The sequence below is a fragment of the Brettanomyces nanus genome, chromosome 3, assembly GCF_011074865.1.
Source record: "Brettanomyces nanus chromosome 3, complete sequence".
Taxonomy (NCBI): domain Eukaryota; kingdom Fungi; phylum Ascomycota; class Pichiomycetes; order Pichiales; family Pichiaceae; genus Brettanomyces; species Brettanomyces nanus.
Window position 1 is genome coordinate 553,713 of NC_052376.1, and position 17,898 is coordinate 571,610.

General features: G+C 43.1%; 9 protein-coding genes across 9 annotated transcripts; 6 read left to right on the forward strand and 3 right to left on the reverse strand.

Moving 5' to 3' along the window:
- Positions 1 to 475: 475 nt before the first annotated feature.
- FOA43_002902 (uncharacterized protein) lies at positions 476 to 2,530 on the forward strand (the record flags this gene model as incomplete). The annotated part of the gene is made up of 1 exon (XM_038923184.1): positions 476 to 2,530. The coding sequence occupies one exon, from the start codon at positions 476 to 478 to the stop codon at positions 2,528 to 2,530; it is 2,055 nt and encodes a 684-aa protein (XP_038779112.1).
- Positions 2,531 to 4,048: 1,518 nt separating this feature from the next.
- Positions 4,049 to 5,754, forward strand: FOA43_002903 (uncharacterized protein; the record flags this gene model as incomplete). Its single annotated transcript, XM_038923185.1, has 2 exons — positions 4,049 to 4,056; positions 4,107 to 5,754. The coding sequence occupies 2 exons, from the start codon at positions 4,049 to 4,051 to the stop codon at positions 5,752 to 5,754; spliced, it is 1,656 nt and encodes a 551-aa protein (XP_038779113.1).
- A 1,198-nt stretch (positions 5,755 to 6,952) lies between these two features.
- Positions 6,953 to 8,755, forward strand: FOA43_002904 (uncharacterized protein; the record flags this gene model as incomplete). Its single annotated transcript, XM_038923186.1, has 1 exon — positions 6,953 to 8,755. One exon carries the CDS (start codon positions 6,953 to 6,955, stop codon positions 8,753 to 8,755), a length of 1,803 nt encoding a protein of 600 aa, XP_038779114.1.
- A 534-nt stretch (positions 8,756 to 9,289) lies between these two features.
- On the forward strand, positions 9,290 to 11,047 carry FOA43_002905 (uncharacterized protein; the record flags this gene model as incomplete). The annotated part of the gene is made up of 1 exon (XM_038923187.1): positions 9,290 to 11,047. The coding sequence occupies one exon, from the start codon at positions 9,290 to 9,292 to the stop codon at positions 11,045 to 11,047; it is 1,758 nt and encodes a 585-aa protein (XP_038779115.1).
- Positions 11,048 to 11,306: 259 nt separating this feature from the next.
- FOA43_002906 (uncharacterized protein) lies at positions 11,307 to 11,867 on the forward strand (the record flags this gene model as incomplete). The annotated part of the gene is made up of 1 exon (XM_038923188.1): positions 11,307 to 11,867. The coding sequence occupies one exon, from the start codon at positions 11,307 to 11,309 to the stop codon at positions 11,865 to 11,867; it is 561 nt and encodes a 186-aa protein (XP_038779116.1).
- A 22-nt stretch (positions 11,868 to 11,889) lies between these two features.
- Positions 11,890 to 13,865, reverse strand: FOA43_002907 (uncharacterized protein; the record flags this gene model as incomplete). The annotated part of the gene is made up of 2 exons (XM_038923189.1): positions 11,890 to 12,980; positions 13,859 to 13,865. 2 exons carry the CDS (start codon positions 13,863 to 13,865, stop codon positions 11,890 to 11,892), a joined length of 1,098 nt encoding a protein of 365 aa, XP_038779117.1.
- Positions 13,866 to 14,166: 301 nt separating this feature from the next.
- FOA43_002908 (uncharacterized protein) lies at positions 14,167 to 15,125 on the forward strand (the record flags this gene model as incomplete). Its single annotated transcript, XM_038923190.1, has 3 exons — positions 14,167 to 14,169; positions 14,190 to 14,203; positions 14,231 to 15,125. The coding sequence occupies 3 exons, from the start codon at positions 14,167 to 14,169 to the stop codon at positions 15,123 to 15,125; spliced, it is 912 nt and encodes a 303-aa protein (XP_038779118.1).
- An 8-nt stretch (positions 15,126 to 15,133) lies between these two features.
- Positions 15,134 to 15,763, reverse strand: FOA43_002909 (uncharacterized protein; the record flags this gene model as incomplete). Its single annotated transcript, XM_038923191.1, has 1 exon — positions 15,134 to 15,763. The coding sequence occupies one exon, from the start codon at positions 15,761 to 15,763 to the stop codon at positions 15,134 to 15,136; it is 630 nt and encodes a 209-aa protein (XP_038779119.1).
- Positions 15,764 to 15,857: 94 nt separating this feature from the next.
- On the reverse strand, positions 15,858 to 17,648 carry FOA43_002910 (uncharacterized protein; the record flags this gene model as incomplete). Its single annotated transcript, XM_038923192.1, has 1 exon — positions 15,858 to 17,648. The coding sequence occupies one exon, from the start codon at positions 17,646 to 17,648 to the stop codon at positions 15,858 to 15,860; it is 1,791 nt and encodes a 596-aa protein (XP_038779120.1).
- Between the last annotated feature and the right edge of the window lie 250 nt (positions 17,649 to 17,898).

The window sequence follows — 17,898 nt, forward strand, 5'->3', positions numbered from 1 at the left end:
TGACAAACCGATTAACATTGTTGACATAGTAAGCTAGCCAATTAGGCGTGTTTCGATGGCAGATCCTTTGGAGTTATTGTCTTCAAACAAGCCCCCGATGGATTGCTGGTAGATAGCCGGGAGATAGCCGGTGGATCCCGGTAGTATTTTGTGGAAACGGTGTGGACACGGTGTGGACACGGTGAGGGGATCTCGTTTCTACCCGCCGATCACCCGCCGATCACCCGGTACTTACTCGCGTAGGTTTTTTTTCCCCCACCCCGTGCGAACCCACTAGGTGGCTGGATCGCGCACCCCCAAAGCCTCAATATTTTTTTTATCCATTCAGTTTCATTTCATTAGCTTTATCATGAGGAGCCGTGCTTGTGTTCTTTATTACTCCGTCATTTTCCAGAATTATTTGGCATCTCGATTGCTGTGTGTAGTTGGATAGATAACTCTTTTTTCCTTTTGCTCATCATTAACTTCTATCGTTATGGGCAGTGGAAAAACGTGGAAGCATTTTATATGTTTTGGTGCACCTCGACGTGCCAAACGGTTGGCAATAGGTGCTGCCGTTGTCATAGTTATACTCATTTCTGCACAGGTGGTTGATATGTTTAGAAGTAACAGACAAATGGCTTCTTTGGATGAACCTGCTGAGCGATCAAGCCACTTTTGGCCTGTTTATGGTAGCGATGCAGATCTCGACAACACCAAAGAACAAGAGATGATAGAGCACGAAGAGATTAAGAATCACCTCTATGAAGTCAAACAAGGCTCTGAAGTTGGTGATGGTGTAGAAGACCCGGACACCGACCAACCCAACGAAAACGGCGACGATGGTAATAGTGATAATAGTGACGATAACGATAATAGTGATAATAACGACGACAATTCAGGCGGAGATAGTGATGGAATCCTGATAAAGTACAAACTTGGTTTGGAACACAAGGCTCCAGAAGAAGCAGAGCATAACGCTGCGTTGGACAAGTTCTTGCAGAAGGTCTTGACGGTGTTGATTACCAGCAAGCCCAAGACGGGATTTGAGTTGATGAAGCGTTCGAAGAAGCAAAAATCGGATACTTCTTTTAATCTCTATCCTCGGCAATATGGTAAGAATGGTGTGGTGAACATTGCTGCTCATGACAACAGGCCTGGGGTCCCTGTACTCTCCGAGGATTTCTTGGGTCAATGCCTAACGATGTCATCGCAGGTGTTTCAAGACTTGCAGACATCACATTTTTACGTGACTAAATGGCTTCCTGACAAATATCCAGAGAATGTTTATAAAGGAGACGGTGTTGTAATGGTTGGAGGAGGCCGTTATTCATGGTTCGTTCTATTGGCAGTAGAGAATCTTCGAAGTACCGGTTCTAAGCTACCTGTGGAAGTGCTTATTCCTTCCGAAGACGAGTACGAAAGCTATCTCTGCGATAAATTATTACCCAAATTAGATGCCAAATGTGTGGTACTTACGCAAAGACTTCCATTTTTGAAGAAGTTTTCATCTATCATCGGCGGTTATCAATACAAATCGCTTGCTTTACTTTCATCGTCGTTCGAAAGAGTGCTACTTCTTGATGCAGACAATCTTGCTGTGGAAAATCCCGATTCTTTGTTTGATTCAGAGCCATTTGACTCATACGGTATGATTCTTTGGCCTGATTATTGGAAGCGTGTAACACACCCAGACTTTTATAAATTGGCTGGATTTAAAATTGGCGATAAACGGGTGCGGAACGGTCCTGATGACCTTAGCCCTCCTGAATTGTACGTATCCGGATTTGAAAACCCTAAAACGGATCTTCCTCTACATGATCGTGAGGGTACAATGCCCGATTTGACAACGGAATCCGGCCAGATTATGGTGAATAAACGGAACCATATGAGATCTTTGCTACTATCTCTTTATTACAACCTTTATGGACCTCATCAGTTCTATCCGCTATTTTCACAGGGTACCAACGGTGAGGGAGACAAAGAAACGTTCCTTGCTGCAGCCACATACTACGGCGAATCTGTGTACAGAGTTAACAAGATCTGTGATTCGCTAGGATATTGGATGGATGATCCACATAAGTTTGTTGGCGTTGGTATGATTCAGCATGATCCTGTGGTGGACTACAAAAACAGCAAGGACTACAGGAAGTACGTGGAACAGAAACTTAGTGAGTTTAAAGATGAAAACCCAAACTGGAAAAAACTCACGCCTCAACTATGGAAATCGATAAACGAGGATTCTGAGAATAATTTCAACAGCTACATGGATCGCAACCAACGGCCCCGCTTTTACCATTGCAACTTCCCGAAGTTGGATCCTGTGGATATGCATAAATACAATAAGCTAGTGGATGATAACGGCAAAGAGGAGCGTCTCTATACGTCGAACGAGTTGGACTTCGATTTCGAGAAGAAGCAGTGGGTTATCATGAGGAAATACTTTTGCGATGGCGACTTGGAGCTAAAGTATTTCACGGATGCTGGCGTTAGGACCACAGACTATTGCCAATTTATCGATGACAGAATTACTTTCCTAGAAGCCAATTAATCTACATAGCCACCAATATAATAATTATGAGAATGGTCAAGATGGCTTAAGACATTGGCGCAAACGCGTCATATATGATGCAAGGAAAAGAAACAAAAACAAAAACAGAAACGCCAATAATAATTCTTTTGATTTAAGGTGCATCAAATCGTTTCTTTTTTAGGTTTTGAAGGGATAAGGAAAAAGAAAGACGAAAGAAAGGCAAAGAAAGGCCTCAAAGAAATTGAAAGGGTGCAAATAAAGGAAGCGAAAGAGAAGTTGTGGGGCGCGGGTAGTGGAAATGAACTGAAGGGAAGCGTTACCGGTATATTGGGAACGAAAGCCTGCTGCCGGATATTTCATTTATTTTTGCTCCCAACGCACACGGGCGTAGAATAAGTGGCGGAAAGAACATCCGAGATCCCGAATGCCAGAAGTAGATAATAGCTGGTATTAGACCATCGAATTGAAAGATGTGTTGAAATCGCGGAACGAGTGATGTGTGAATAAATCCCAAAGCAGTCAAGCTCACGTTGGTCTTGACTGCTTTAGGAGCATTCCGGGAGATTCGGTTGCAAATCTTGATAGATCACACGGAAAAAGACAGAAACGAAGAGAACACACTGGCCTATCCGAAAGCATCCCAGTGGAACGCTGCAATCTATCTTTTTAGGTGATACATACGTAGAGCATATTGAAAAATTTTCCATCGTTTTCTTTTTCATACTTTGGTTATCCAAGTAGTCGATGGATTTCCATTACATATTCGATCTAGTAGTTAGTAAGCTCTATTCCGTAATAACGATTTGATGCTACTGCAGGCGCGCGATTCAATCCTACAAGCGCGCAATTCAACCCTACAAGTGTGTAATAAATACCCTACAAGTGTGTAATGTTTCTACAAGCGTGTAACGCAACACCACCACCACCTTACCTTCCCTGAAATCCCTGTATTCGGCTTTCCTCGGCTTATCCCAAAAAGCGCTAAAAAACATCCGACTATTCGCATCTGCCTATGACTATCCTATATTTGAGGGCCTGTCTGGAGTCAAAGGGCTAAGCCCCATACTAACGAAAGTACAACGCAGCGCATATAACGCAGTAATTTTTTCCAGCTATTTTACCTACTCATTTCTCATCCCAGGTAGATCAGAGGCTCAGAGTATAATTTTTCTTACATCCGACTACTTTCCTTTTCCACTTAGAACAACTTGTTTCAGGCTTAACCCATTCGCTTGTTTGGATCAACCACTTTCAACCTACTCGTCATTGTGAAGAAGAGAAGGCAATTCATCCCATCTTTACTTTGACGTTTTTTCATGATCCATACAACAAAATCTAACTACCTGTTTGTATCTCGGTCACCAATCAATTGCTTTTCTGCTTACACCTTTCTAACCAATTTCTTTTGATTTGACTCGACTCAGTTTGCATTTGCATTTGCATTTACACTTGCACTTGCGTCCATGTACAATACATCGTCACCTTTGACTTCCGCTGCTTCATTGTCTCGTCTATCGCAGTCCCAGGCCTGTTCTTATGACCATGTTGCTACCATTGGCAGTTCCGCATCTCTGGCAACCACAAAACGTACTAGCTTTACAGAACCTACGGATCGTACGGACCGTACGGAACCTTCCAGATCTTTAGAATCCACGGGATCTTTGGGTTCTGCGGGATCTTTGGGATCTGCGGGATCTTTGGGTTCTGTGGGATCTACGGGATCTACAGGATCATCTGGCGCGCCCGGTACCAACGGTACGAGCTCTATATCTCCATCTGTACCTGCAAATGCTCAACTTCCCCAGATCTGGATGGGTGAACTCGACCAACGCTGGGATGAGCTCACAATTCGGCAGATTTGGACTTCTCTGCTAAGTCCAAGGGGAATTACCCTTCACTCTGTCAAGCTCATAAGAGATAGACAGAGCTCACAAATGGGTCTGACAAATGCGGGCTATTGCTTCATTCGATTTTATAACTTTGAAGATGCCTCCAAAGTACTGGCCTTGTTCAACGGGAAGCCTATTCCCGGTACAAACAACCAACGGTTTTTCCGACTTAATTGGTCTTCTGCCAATATTCAAGCTGCTGCTGCTGCTTCTCATACTCTTTCCGAATCTAATCCTGAGTTTTCCATCTTCGTGGGTGATTTGCCCCAAGGTGCTACTGAGCATATCCTTTTTGAAACTTTCAAATCTAGGTATCCTTCATGTTGTGGAGCCAAAGTGATGGTTGACCAGAATACTGGTCACATTAGAGGCTTTGGCTTTGTAAAGTTTCTCAATGACGACGAAAGATGCCGGGCATTAGTTGAAATGCAAGGCTTTGCTCTTCTTGGGAGGCCTATAAGGGTTTCTCCTGCTACAAAATCTGGCGATGCTCAACCGCAGCAACAGCAACAGCAGCAACAACAACAAGAGCAGCAGACATATCAACGGCCATCACAGAACCATCTATCCATGGCTACATCAAGCTCTAACGTTATAACAAATCGCTCGTCACCGGGACCTTCCACAACTTCTCTACAAGCATCTGCACCAGCACAGGCATACAGTGATCCGTCTAACACGACAATCTTCATTGGAGGATTGAACATGCCTGTATCAGAAGTACAGCTACGTGAGCTCTTTGCAAAATTCGGCGATATTACCTACGTCAAGATTCCTGCTGGTAAAAACTGTGGGTTCATTCAGTTCTTCCATCGTGCTAGCGCAGAGGCAGCACTGACCGAGATGCAAGGGTATGATATTGGTGGAGGCTGTAGGCTCCGTGTGAGTTGGGGTGCCCGAGCTGCTCAGCGAATTTGGTTTGCACGCCAGTTATTAGTGCAGCAACAACACCAACAGGTCGAACAGCAGCAACAGCAGCTTCTTTCTCAGCAGGGGCTCACACAGCAGCAATATCAACTGCTTTCTCAGCCTCAGCTGAAAAATACTCCTGTAAGTGGTGTCGTCGATGATTCCATGAACGGCATATACAACTTTCAACAGCAGGGATTAGCTGCATCCACATTAGGACTCTCTGGAGGGCTTGTTGCAGACAACATGCCGACGGCATTTCCAGCTTCGGCGCAACTTAATACAGAGCGTATTCCTTACTCCACAAACAATCACTCTAATTCATCGAATTCCTCTGCAAAGGAAGAACTCAAGTTGAACAGCCTCCTATTGGCAGCACGGGACGGGAACTTGGACCACCTGGATATAAACTCCAGTGTCTATGGATCATCAGGACACTGCTGAGATGGTTTCCGGTTCTCGTCACTCCTCATCATCTTTTTGCATCCTTTCCAATTTCTCATTCTCAGTTTTGCATCAAATCAAAGCAGCTATTCATTGTTAATCTCAAACCTCTCGTTTGTTCTCTTGCTCTTGCTTCTGCTAATACGTTCTTGTTTCTTCATTTTGTTTTCAACTTTTCTTTCACTTTCTTTTTCTGTTTTAAGGCGGTTCTAAAGGGATCTTTCCCCTATTTTAACTATGTTTCCCTTTTTACATTCTTTCGACTTCATCCCTTTATTTATCTATCTACATTTGTTTTTGGCTTGCTTATCTCATTTTTCTTTCTATAATCTCTACTGATTTGTTCATATATATATGATTTATATGTACACTTCTACTAAGTAAATGCAGTAAATGAGAATCTTTAACCCCTCACCAGTGGGCCCACTAATTTCCTATTAGGGCCATTAACGGGATGCATCCTGCAATGTCAATGCGGGTCATTTGCTTTTTGGATGGAAACAAATTCTTCTTCATAAATTAATTTATGCACCCATATACTAAGTTATTTTTTGCTGATACTTTTATTCATTTGTGAAACCATAACTTTACTATAACTCCACAAGAAAGAGGAAGAGTCCAACAACCGTAAAACTTTCCGATGACTCTATGATTTTTGTGCATCGAGCGAGCCTCGTACTCTACCCTACTCCACTGCTACAAAGTTCCGAATAATTTTTTTTTAACGGTGATAAAGCGATGAGGTCAAATGCTAAGGAATTACCACCCAAATAGGAAATAATTCTGGCAACCCTAAGGCATCTCATCTCGAATTTGATGTTTGTTGCCGTGCATTGCCGTTTGACGTCGCCTAATTTTCTCTCGAATCCTAAATTATTCCCGTTTGCCGGAGCAGAAGTTGAACCATACGTCTTCCGGAGGAGTGGAAAGTAGGGCGTTATGTAATGAGTATTGTTCCGATACATTGTTTTTCTTCCTTATCAGTCCTCTACCGGCCCTGCTTGCGACCATTATCAAATGACAGAAAGCTGGTTTTTTTTTTTGAGGAGCAGTATATATCTGTATATATTCAAACGGTATTACTTGTATATGTAGCTCTATTGAATATTCTTGACTTTATTTCCTTTTTCTCTTTTCATAAATACTATATCTATTCTTTCCTACTTCTACATTTCTGAGTGGACTTTCCTGTTTAAAAATGTCCGATACAACTGATAATAAAAAGGGACAGGGAACTATATTTGAGGTGAACCCTAAAAAGGCTTATAATACAAACGATGAAGTCGCCAGTACCAGCTACGATAGCAGTAGTGGCTCTATAAGTGAGACGGAGGAGAGCAAAGGTGGGTTTAAAGGATGGTTTCATAACTTCATAGATGGCTTTAAAAGGTACGATGTTGGAGAGATAGATCCGAATTTAACTGATATTGAAAGAACTGCTGTTATAGCTGCCAAAGCACCCCTTAAACGTAAGTTGAAATCTATCCATATTCAAATGATTGCTATTGGAGGTGCCATTGGAACTGGTTTATTCGTCGGTAGCGGTACTGCTTTGGCCACTGGTGGACCGGCATCATTAATTATATGTTATTCTCTAACGGGTGCAATGATTTTCTGTACTGTTCAAGCGCTAGGTGAACTATCCGTTGCATATCCTGTTGCTGGATCCTTTCTTTCGCTTTGCAACCGGTTTATATCCCCCGGATGGGGATTTATGATCTCCTGGAATTATGCTATGCAATGGCTTATTGTCATGCCTTTGGAATTAGTTGCTGCGTCGTTGACAATTCAATTCTGGAATAGCTCTGTGAATCCAGGGGCCTGGGTGGCAATTTTCTATTGTACAATAGTCATTATTAACCTTTTCGGGTCGTTAGGATATGCAAATGTTGAAAGTGTTCTCTCAATGATAAAGATTGTTGCTATTGTAGGCTTCTGCATTTTAGGCGTCGTTTTAAATTGTGGAGGCGGTCCTAACGGTAAATACATTGGAGGTATGTATTTCCACAATCCCGGTGCATTCAATCACGGCTTCAAAGGCTTGTGTTCAGTGTTCGTTACAGCAGCTTTTTCATTTGAAGGCACAGAGCTTGTTGGTTTAGCCTCGGCAGAAACCCAAAACCCCGAGAAAGTTTTACCTTCCGCTACAAAACAGGTTGTTTGGAGAGTCGTCCTATTCTATCTGGTTTCGTTGACTCTTGTTGGACTCCTCGTTCCCTACAACGACTCAAGACTTCTTCAGTCCTCGTCTGTTGATGTAACTGCTTCTCCTTTTGTGATTTCTATTGAAAATGCAGGCATTAAAGTGCTTCCCTCCATATTTAATGGTGTTATTTTAATTTCCGTGATTTCTGTTGCCAACTCCGCCGTCTTTGGATGCTCCCGTACCATTGCATCTCTCGCTGATCAGTCATTTGCTCCCAAATGGTTTGGCTACATCGATCGTACAGGCAGGCCCCTCGCAGGTGTGGGACTTGCCCTTTTGTTTGGTCTACTTTGCTTCCTTTCTGCTACACCTAAAGAGGCTGAAGTGTTTTCATGGTTGATGGCCCTATCTGGTCTTTCGTCAATCTGTACCTGGGGTACCATCTGCCTTTGCCATATTAGATTCCGTAATGCCATGAAGGTGCAGGGTAGAACTACAGATGAATTAAGTTTCACCGCCATTAGCGGTGTTATTGGCTCTTGGTTTGGCCTCATCTTGAATTGCCTTGTCTTGGTGGTGGAGTTTTGGATCTCCCTTTTCCCAATTGGTAGTAAGCCAAATGCTAAAGCTTTCTTCCAGAGTTATTTGAACGTTGTGGTTAACATTGGCCTATTTATAATTTATCTTTTATGGAAAAGACGCAAATCTATTGTGTGGATTCACGGTAAGGATGTCGACCTTGTTACAGGAAGGAAGAAGGTTGATGTGGATCTCGTCAGACAAGAGAAGGCCGAAATGAAAGCTTACATTCGTTCTAGGCCATGGTGGTATAGAACTTACAAGTTTTGGTGTTGAGTCTTTAAATAATACTCTCATATTCATAAGGATAGGCAAAATCCAGAATACATTTATGCATAATAATCCATATGTAGTGCATTCTTCTGCAACTCGTTTGTTTTCTCCCTTTCGTAAGCACACAGTGGGTAGGGAGGGGGGTGTGAGATCCGAAAATGGATATGCAGGTGCCTGTCAGAAATTGTTCCTTTTTTTTTCCCACGTTTCTTTTGTTTTCAAATTCACTAGTCTCTTATTAATGCCTTCAACGGTCAACGGCATCTCATCTCATTGAGAAAAAAAAAAAAGAAAAAGAAAAAAAAGTTGTTTGATAGAGACAGAAAGCCCGACTGCCGGTAGGGCATTAAAAATCCTTCTCCCAAAGAAAGACGAATAAGACAAAAATGGAATTTAATCAAATTAACGAGCAAGAGTCATTTATTGATCTTTAATTGCAACGATTTGAATACTTCCCTGGTCTTATTTCTTCCTTCTTCTCCAGGTTTAACCTTTATATGAACGACAGTTCCTAGTTTGGGTATTTTGGACTTACAAATGGATCCGAAGAAATCTTTGGCATCGAAAGAACCGTCAACTTATACGGCCAGCGATGATTTGAGCGAGTCATTAGAGGAGACTCCGAAGAAAAATGGATTAAAAGGAATGCTATTTGATTTTAGAGACGGATTCAAGGAGAGAATTGTTGAAGAAGGTGACAATAGCAGTGACATGAGTGACCTTGAAAAAGCTAATGTGAGAGCTGCAAAGACGCCGTTGAAAAGGGAGTTGAACTCTAGACATATACAGATGATCGCCATTGGTGGAGCTATTGGTACTGGTTTGTTTGTGGGTAGTGGTAGTGCATTGGCAAGCGGAGGTCCTGCTTCTTTGATCATATGTTACTTTTTTACAGGAATCATGATTTTTTGCACTATTCAAGCCTTGGGAGAACTGGCGGTGGAGTTCCCAGTTTCCGGATCTTTTCTTATACTTTGCAGTAGATTCGTGTCTCCTGCGTGGGGTTTCGCCGTTGCATGGACCTATACAATACAATGGCTCACATTACTACCTTTGGAATTAGTGGCTGCAGCAATCACCATAAAATTCTGGACTTCGATCAGTTCAGCAGTGTGGGTGTCCATAGTCTATGCTTGTATCGTTGTCATCAACATTTGCAGTATAAAGATGTTTGGTGAAATTGAAAGTGTGCTCTCCTTGATAAAAATCTTTGCTGTGGTAGGCTTTTGCATTTTGGGTATTATTATGGACTGTGGTGTGCCTAGTGGTGAGTATATTGGAGGTATGTATTTCCACAATCCAGGTGCTTTCAATCATGGCTTCAAAGGTTTGTGTTCAGTGCTTGTTACAGCAGCTTTTTCATTTGGAGGAACTGAACTAATTGGCTTAACTGCTGCTGAGACTGCCAACCCTAGAAAGACTCTACCAAAGGCTTCTAAACAAGTGGTTTGGAGAATTGTGCTCATTTATTTGATTTCGTTGATAATGATTGGATTCTTGGTTCCTTACAATGATTCACGTCTTATGAATTCATCTTCATCGAGTGCTTCTGATTCGCCTTTCGTCATTGCTATTGAAAATGCAGGAATCAAGGTGCTTCCATCTATTTTCAATGCAATTATCTTGATCTCTGTGGTCTCTGTGGCTAACTCATCAGTGTTTGCATGTTCTCGTAGTGTTGCTTCTCTCGCCAACCAAGGATTTGCTCCTAAACTTTTGGGCTATGTGGATAGAAATGGTAGACCATTAGTAGGTATTGTGATTTCTTTGCTAATGGGTCTACTTTGCTATCTTTCTGTGACACCAAACGAGGCTGAAGTGTTCAATTGGCTTATGGCCATCTCGGGACTTTCCTCGGTGCTTACATGGGGTACTATATGCCTTTCACACATTAGATTTCGGAATGCCATGAAGATACAAGGCCGTTCTACGGAGGAATTACAATACACATCTATAGTTGGTACACTTGGTTCATGGATAGGCTTGGTACTGAACGTTTTAGTGTTGATAGCACAGTTATGGATTTCTATTGTCCCAATAGGAGCAAACCCTAGTGCGGAGGTGTTTTTCCAAAACTACTTAAATGTGGTAGTGAACCTTGCATTACTTATTGGATATTGCATCTGGAAAAGGCATGGAGGACTTAAGATGTTGTGGATTCCTGCCAAGGATATAGATCTTTCCTCAGGAAGAGAGAACATAGATATGGAACTTCTCAGACAGGAAAGAGCTGAAGAGTCTGCCATGATGCAGACCAAACCTTGGATATACAGGATTTATAAATTTTGGTGCTAGATGTAATGAATAAATGTATTATGATTGAAGATACTGAGTAGACGAAATCCCTTTGAATTGCAACCCATCTTTCACCGGTGTAGGGATGCGAGATCATTGGACTCGAAATTTCAACTCTCCGATTTTTTACGAACCCGGAGCCGAGAAAGATACATTACCGTGGACCAACGGGAGCTGAGAAGAGACTTAAATTAGTGGGGAAAGATCATACGGATAGTTTGGCTTATTTGTTATCACTCTCTTCTTCCTCAACAAAGCCATGCTTGCATCCGCCAGAAACTTCCTCAGACTTACAGCTTCTACTGCATGCAGAAGGCACAGCCTACTAAGACCTGTGGTTTTATCGAGCGCTGCCAACGTCAGAGCCATTATGGCCCATAGACAGATCACCACTGTGAACAGGTCCGACTCCCAGGAGGAGGCAATTCTCCAGGCACAAAGAAGAAACAGACCGGTGTCACCTCATTTGGACATCTACGAGAAGCAGCTTACCGCGGTGATGTCCGCTTTACATAGAATAACCGGTGTTATGTTGGCCACCGGTTTCTATGGTATCACGATGGCCTTTGCAGCAGGTTCTCTTTTGGGCCATCCAATTGATTCTGCCACATTGGTTGATTTGGTTGCTGGATTACCATCTGTCGTTGATTATTTTTTGAAAGCTGTTGTGGCTTTCCCGTTCGTCTTCCATTTCTCTAACGGTATTAGACATTTGATTTGGGACACTTCTCACGCTACCACTTTGAAAGCAGTCTACACCACAGGTTATATTACCATAGGTGCTACAGCAGTGTTGGGTCTACTCCTAATGTTTGCCTGAGCATGTTCATCAAATACGTAGTTTAATACATTAAATCATCATTATTGTCAAAGTCGAACCTCGGACTGGCCAAAGCATCATCGTTGTTGTTGTTGTTGGTGGTGGTGCTGCCGTTTGCTGTATCATCGATCTTTCTTGCGTCAAGACTTTCACTGGCCTTCATAGATTCAAGCATGAATGATGATGGAGACTCCGACAATGGATGAGTAGAATCCGACATTCCATCGTTGTACATGTCGAAGTCCAGGAAACTGTTTTTGGAGAACCAATCAGCAGCTGCCAAGTCGGCAGGATGTGAGGCAGATTGTAGCTTACTAGCTTGCTTAGGCGTATCTATGCTTTTAGAAGCTTTTGGTGCGACTGGCTTCCTTAGTGAAGGGAGGGTATCTTGAGGGTTCTCTGGGGCCCGAGAAAGGCTTTTCAGGCGCTTTTGCGAGTCTTCTGGGGTCTTTTTGGAGTCTTCTGGTGTCTTTTTGGAGTCTTTTGGGTCCTTTTTGGAGTCATTTTTAAGGTCCCTCGTAAGGTTCTCCTGCTCCCGCTTCTTTTTATGCTTTTTAGGAGCTTTAATACTTGTTTGTGGTTTCAAAGCAGTAGGATTGATGAGAATGTCTTTAGGAGAGAGGAAGGTTGTATTTTTCAGTGAATATCCAGTCACAATGGGCTTAAGGCCGACTGGAATAGCCAGCGACCCCGATCCTTGAGGCCCTTTGGTTTCCTCCCTTTTGAGTCGCTTGCAGTCGATAATGTAATTCATAGTGACCGGATCGAGAGGTAGGGTATTTGTAGACGCGTCCACGATGAACGGAGATGTATTTGGTTCGATGCTATTGGCAATAGCCTTCAAACTCTCGATCTCCCGATTGAGCTTGGCCAGAGCCTTCTTCAAGTTCCCGTTCTCTCTGGTTACGCTCTGTAACTGGGCCTGTAGTTCGCTCTGATTGTTGGTGAAAAGATTGATGTTGGAATGGATCTGCCGGTTAATTCTCACCCTTGTTCCTTTATTCTTAACTCTGGATGTTCCGGTTACCGGCCTTTCTTTACGACCCTTCTTAGGCTTTGATCTCGGCGGTAACGCCCAGTTCTTGGATGTTGATAAACTGATGTCATCAGAACCTTTATTGGAGACAGTTGACAGATTTCTGCTGAGAGCTATGGAGTTAAACGAAGACCCGACTTGGCCGTGTATTAATGGTGAAGGTGCGGGTGCTATGGTTATAGGCCTAGGTCTGATGGCTATGGGATGATATTGAGCGGTGGTAGGAGTAGTCGATATTGAGGGGGCCTTAATAACCACCGGGGAAGCCGAATTTATTCGGTTCATCTTTTGGTGGTGTAGCTTTTGTGAAGACACCGGTGTCGTCGACTGTGATTGCACCATCCTATGTGATCGGACTATATTATTTGATCCCCGAGCCTCTAATGGTTTCCTCGGGTCAGCCGGCTGTAAATTCTCTGCCTGCTGGTTGGAATTGCACTTGTTCCCCATGGATATCGAATTCATCTTCTTTCAACGAGAACTGTACTACCTTCCTCGAGACCATGAATAACTCTGAAACCCCGGCGAAATATCATCTTCCTCGGTCGATAGCACCTGCAAAACTAGGATACTCACGTGGTTCAAAATCACATGATGTATAAAAAATTCGTTCCGGTTCCCGACGAGATTGCCAACGACTCCTCGACCAGCTGCCGACTTCTCCAAATTTCAATTGGCCGGCTCGATCTCTGATTTTTCTTAGAGTGTCGAGTATTACATACTTCCTTATTCAATTCTAATAAGTACAGGATGAAGTTTCTAGGAACCAAGGTTTATCGTTATCCAATTCTAAAGTTCTACTGGCCTTTCTTTGTTGGCGCAGGTGTGACTTACTATCTTGTTGGGAAGGCACAGTCTGCTTTATCTGATACTGAGGATTATATCAATGATCCAAGGCATCCAAGATTTAAGAGGGGTGATATGGAGAAGAAATAAGGAGTTAGAAGATATACACTATTCATTCAAATATATTGTTTAAAGACTGTTGTGTAGTAGGGAGGGTGGGGCGTAGCGAGAGCAGGCATTGGTGGGGAGTAGTGAGTGCAGGCATTGGAGGATGGCGTGTTGCCGTGTGTAGTCTATGTCCATGGTAGTCACGGCCCATATCACCTCTTTCCTCCCCGGCAGCCGCCGTGAGTCCCGTTCCCCGTGGGTCCCATCCCCTTCCCCCGTAGTCTCATCGCGACCCAACTACCAAGTCGCGAACTTTTCTAGAGGCAAATCATTCCATCTATACTGAATATACTTCTTCTTTAACCAACAATGGTACGTATATCCGCATGTAGATCGTGTTTGACATGTCCCTTACTAACACTGACTAGTTTAGAAACAATTACGATAACGACGTCACCACATTTTCGCCCACTGGCCGTATATTTCAGGTGGAATACGCCCTTGAAGCTATAAAGCAGGGCTCTGCTGCTGTGGGTTTGGTGTCCAAGACTCACGTTGTTTTGGTGGCTTTGAAAAGAAATGCTGAGGAATTGGGATCATATCAAAAGAAGGTCATCAAGATTGATGAACATATGGGAGTTGCTCTTGCAGGTTTAGCTCCTGACGCAAGAGTGTTGTCCAACTTCCTTCGTCAACAGGCAATGACATCCAAGATGGTGTTCAATAGACCTCTCAATATGGCCAAGGCTGTCTATTCGATTGCAGATAAAGCCCAAGAAAATACGCAATCGGCAGGCGGAAGACCTTACGGTGTGGGGCTTTTAGTGGCAGGTGTGGATGAGACAGGTCCTCATTTATATGAGTTCCAGCCTTCTGGTTCAGTGCTTGAGTATTTTGGAGCCGCCATTGGTGCCAGATCTCAGGCTGCAAGGACTTTTTTGGAGGATAAATTCAAGGAATTCCCAGATGCTTCTAGAGATAAGTTGATTGAATATGGATTGACAGCATTGAGAGATACTTTAGCTCAAGATAAAGAACTCAATTTGCACAATACTACAGTGGCTGTGGTTGGTAAGGATGAGCCATTCACAGTGTATGATGATGAGGATGTTGAGAAGTATTTGGGTATGTTAGATTCGTTGACGAACAAGAGGCATAGAGATGAGGGTGAGGGTGAGGGTGAGGGTGAGGGTGAGAGCGAAGGCGAAGGCGGCGAAGGTGCCGAAGCCACTGGCGCTGCTGAAACCACTGACGCCGCTGAAACCACTGACGCTGCCGAAACCACAGAGACCACCCAAGTCACGACAGACACAATGGATACTGATTAATTACATAACTAAACTACATAACTAACATGAAACCCTGGTTCATACAGCACCTCCTCACAGTCTTCATTAGGAACCCCATTTTCGTGTACTAATACTGCAAAATCTAGGTGATATCCTGGTCCTAATGCCACCATTGGAGCATGCCAGGTACCAACACCGTAGGTCACTGATTGATCTCCTCGGCACAAAAATGCCCGTGCTCTTCTATAATCGGGTAAATTGCCGTGTGCTGTATCATTAGGAGCACAAATCACAAGGAAACCTATCTGGTGAGCATCTAGACCCATTGGTATGAACGTCTGCGTAGTATATGGGTGTCTCTCTAGAACTCTGGCCAAATAACTCACTGTATCTCCATCTTTAGTCATGAGATGATTGGGTGGATAAGATCTGAAGATGTTCCAGTTGGCCGTAGCCATTCTTCCAGAAGGTGCCTGCTCACTATTGTTGATAACAGGTGCGACTTTCAGGAGCTTCGTGGCAGTTCCTTGATTGGCTGAAGTTTTCTCGGCATCTTGAATCTGTTCATCCGCTGAGAATACAGATCCAAACGTGGCAAATGACTTCGGCGTGAGCATCTCGGCCTCAATGACCCTGGCTGAATCCACAGTAACCTTAACCTTATCAACAACAACCATGAATGAAAGAAAGAAAGAAAGAAAGTGTATGATGGATGATGGTTCGTACGAATCAGGGAATTCTCGAGGAATTTATTATACTAAGTATTTTATATCATATTTCATGCTGCTCCTTCGCAATGTCAAGAGCCTCCTCTAATATCTCAATGAGTTCCTTTTGAGGCTCCATTCCAATACTTAATCTAACCAGGTTTCTATCAACTCCCCATTTTTCAACCTCGTCTAATTCTTGATAGTGTGCCAATATAGCATATGGACAAACCAATGTAAAGTTTGTTCCAAGTGAAGGACCTTTGGATAATCGAACACTATTGAAGAAGCAAACTGCATCCGTAGGATCATTGAAAATGATCGACATAAGTGCACCGTATCCTCCATCCGGTTTTTTCAAAGCATCATAGTATTTTCTAGATTTGGCTATGAATGGATAAAATATCTTATCAATCAAAGGAGATTCTTCAAATAGTTTCAAGACGGCTAAAGCATTCGAATTCATCTCCTTCGAACGACGAACAAAATCTCTAGAGTTTCTTTCCAGGAAAATGGCATCCTGGTCCCAGAAACAGTCCTCAAAGTTCTCGTCAAGGTATTTTTTAAACACCCCATAGTACCTAGACTGCTTGTTGAGAACCATGGAACCTGCCATCACATTGGAATCACCAGAAAACACCTTGGTCAACGACGAAACCACAAAATCTGCATACACGAGAGCTTCGATGTTCGATGGATTTCCTACAGTGTCGTCAACAACAACAGCAAAGTTGTACTTCTCACTCAAAGCATGGATCCTCTTTAAATCAGGTGTAGTCAACATTGGATTGGATGGACACTCACAGAATAGACCTAAAATCTGTTCGCCTCCTTCAAGGCGCTTCTCTAATTCGTCCATTGACTCGTCATCTCCATAGCCGTAGAAGTGAACGCCAGCACCCCATTTACGCAAGATGTTAAGAGTGTCAACGTATGGGAAGCCGAAGCAAACAGATTTGCACTCCTTATGGTCCTGTATAGTATTGAGAAGAACTTGATGAGCGTTGAAAATAGAAGCCATTCCAGAAGGAAATAGGTAGACAAGATCGGAGTTAGTATACTGATCTTCAGACTGGTCGGCGATTCTCTCACGGAGTAATTTCTTGGCATCTTTGGCAAAGCTCAAATCGAGATTCCGGCCAAATCGTTCCTCAATAAATGAAACAAACTCTGGGTTGTTGGCAATGGGGGTATTGATAGTACTGTGTCTTCCGGACGATCTCGAAGATCTCGAGGACCTACTCCCAGCGCTTCCGTTTATCGGAGAATGCGAACTGTTGTAAGGGTGAGGAGACATTTTGCGGGAGTCCGGGGTATTTTGAAGGTTCTTTTTCAACCTGATATCATTTTTAAGCTTATCCGTCATCTCTGTAAGGAAGTATTCTGCATGACGCGAAGAGATGCCTTCACCAGAGTGTTGCCAGTACTCTTTGGCCAAGGGGTATTCACTAGAGGGAAAGAATACAACGGCAATGTCAGACTCCACACGATAGGATGCTTCCTCAACGGTTTTGGGGGCAGGAGAACTCAACTGAAGAATACGGATATTAACCTGAGGAAGTGTAGTCCTTGCTTTGATGAAGTTTCTACAACGCTTCGCAACATTGTACGTTGGATAAATAAAGCATCGCTCATCATCCAGAGCATATGTCTGCTCTAGTAGGTCACATAGTTCTTGAATTTTAGAGTGAATGAAGAAACGCGGATACCCAGAATGCATCTTCTGAACAACCCAATCCTGTCCCTGCTCGTAGCCAACGGTAGCTTCCCATGTTGGAAGTGTAACAGACACAGCATGAGGAGTATTATTTGGAATTGAAGCACCAATGGCTTGAGAAATGTGGCTCTTTTGCATGATAGATACAGACAGAGTTCACCAAAGCCTACTTACCTTTTGGTGTCTTAATTCTGATCTCTAAAGCTCTCCTCTCTCTTCAGATCTTAGTTAGAAAAAATTTTCAGATTACTCATGAGGTGTAAGGATGTTTGCACGATAGAACAACCCTTTGTCACGAAACAGGATTTCATTTGTTTGACAGCAATTGGTCAACAAAATCATTGAAACCAGACATATAGTAATTGATCAGAATTGTTGTGAGGTGTAA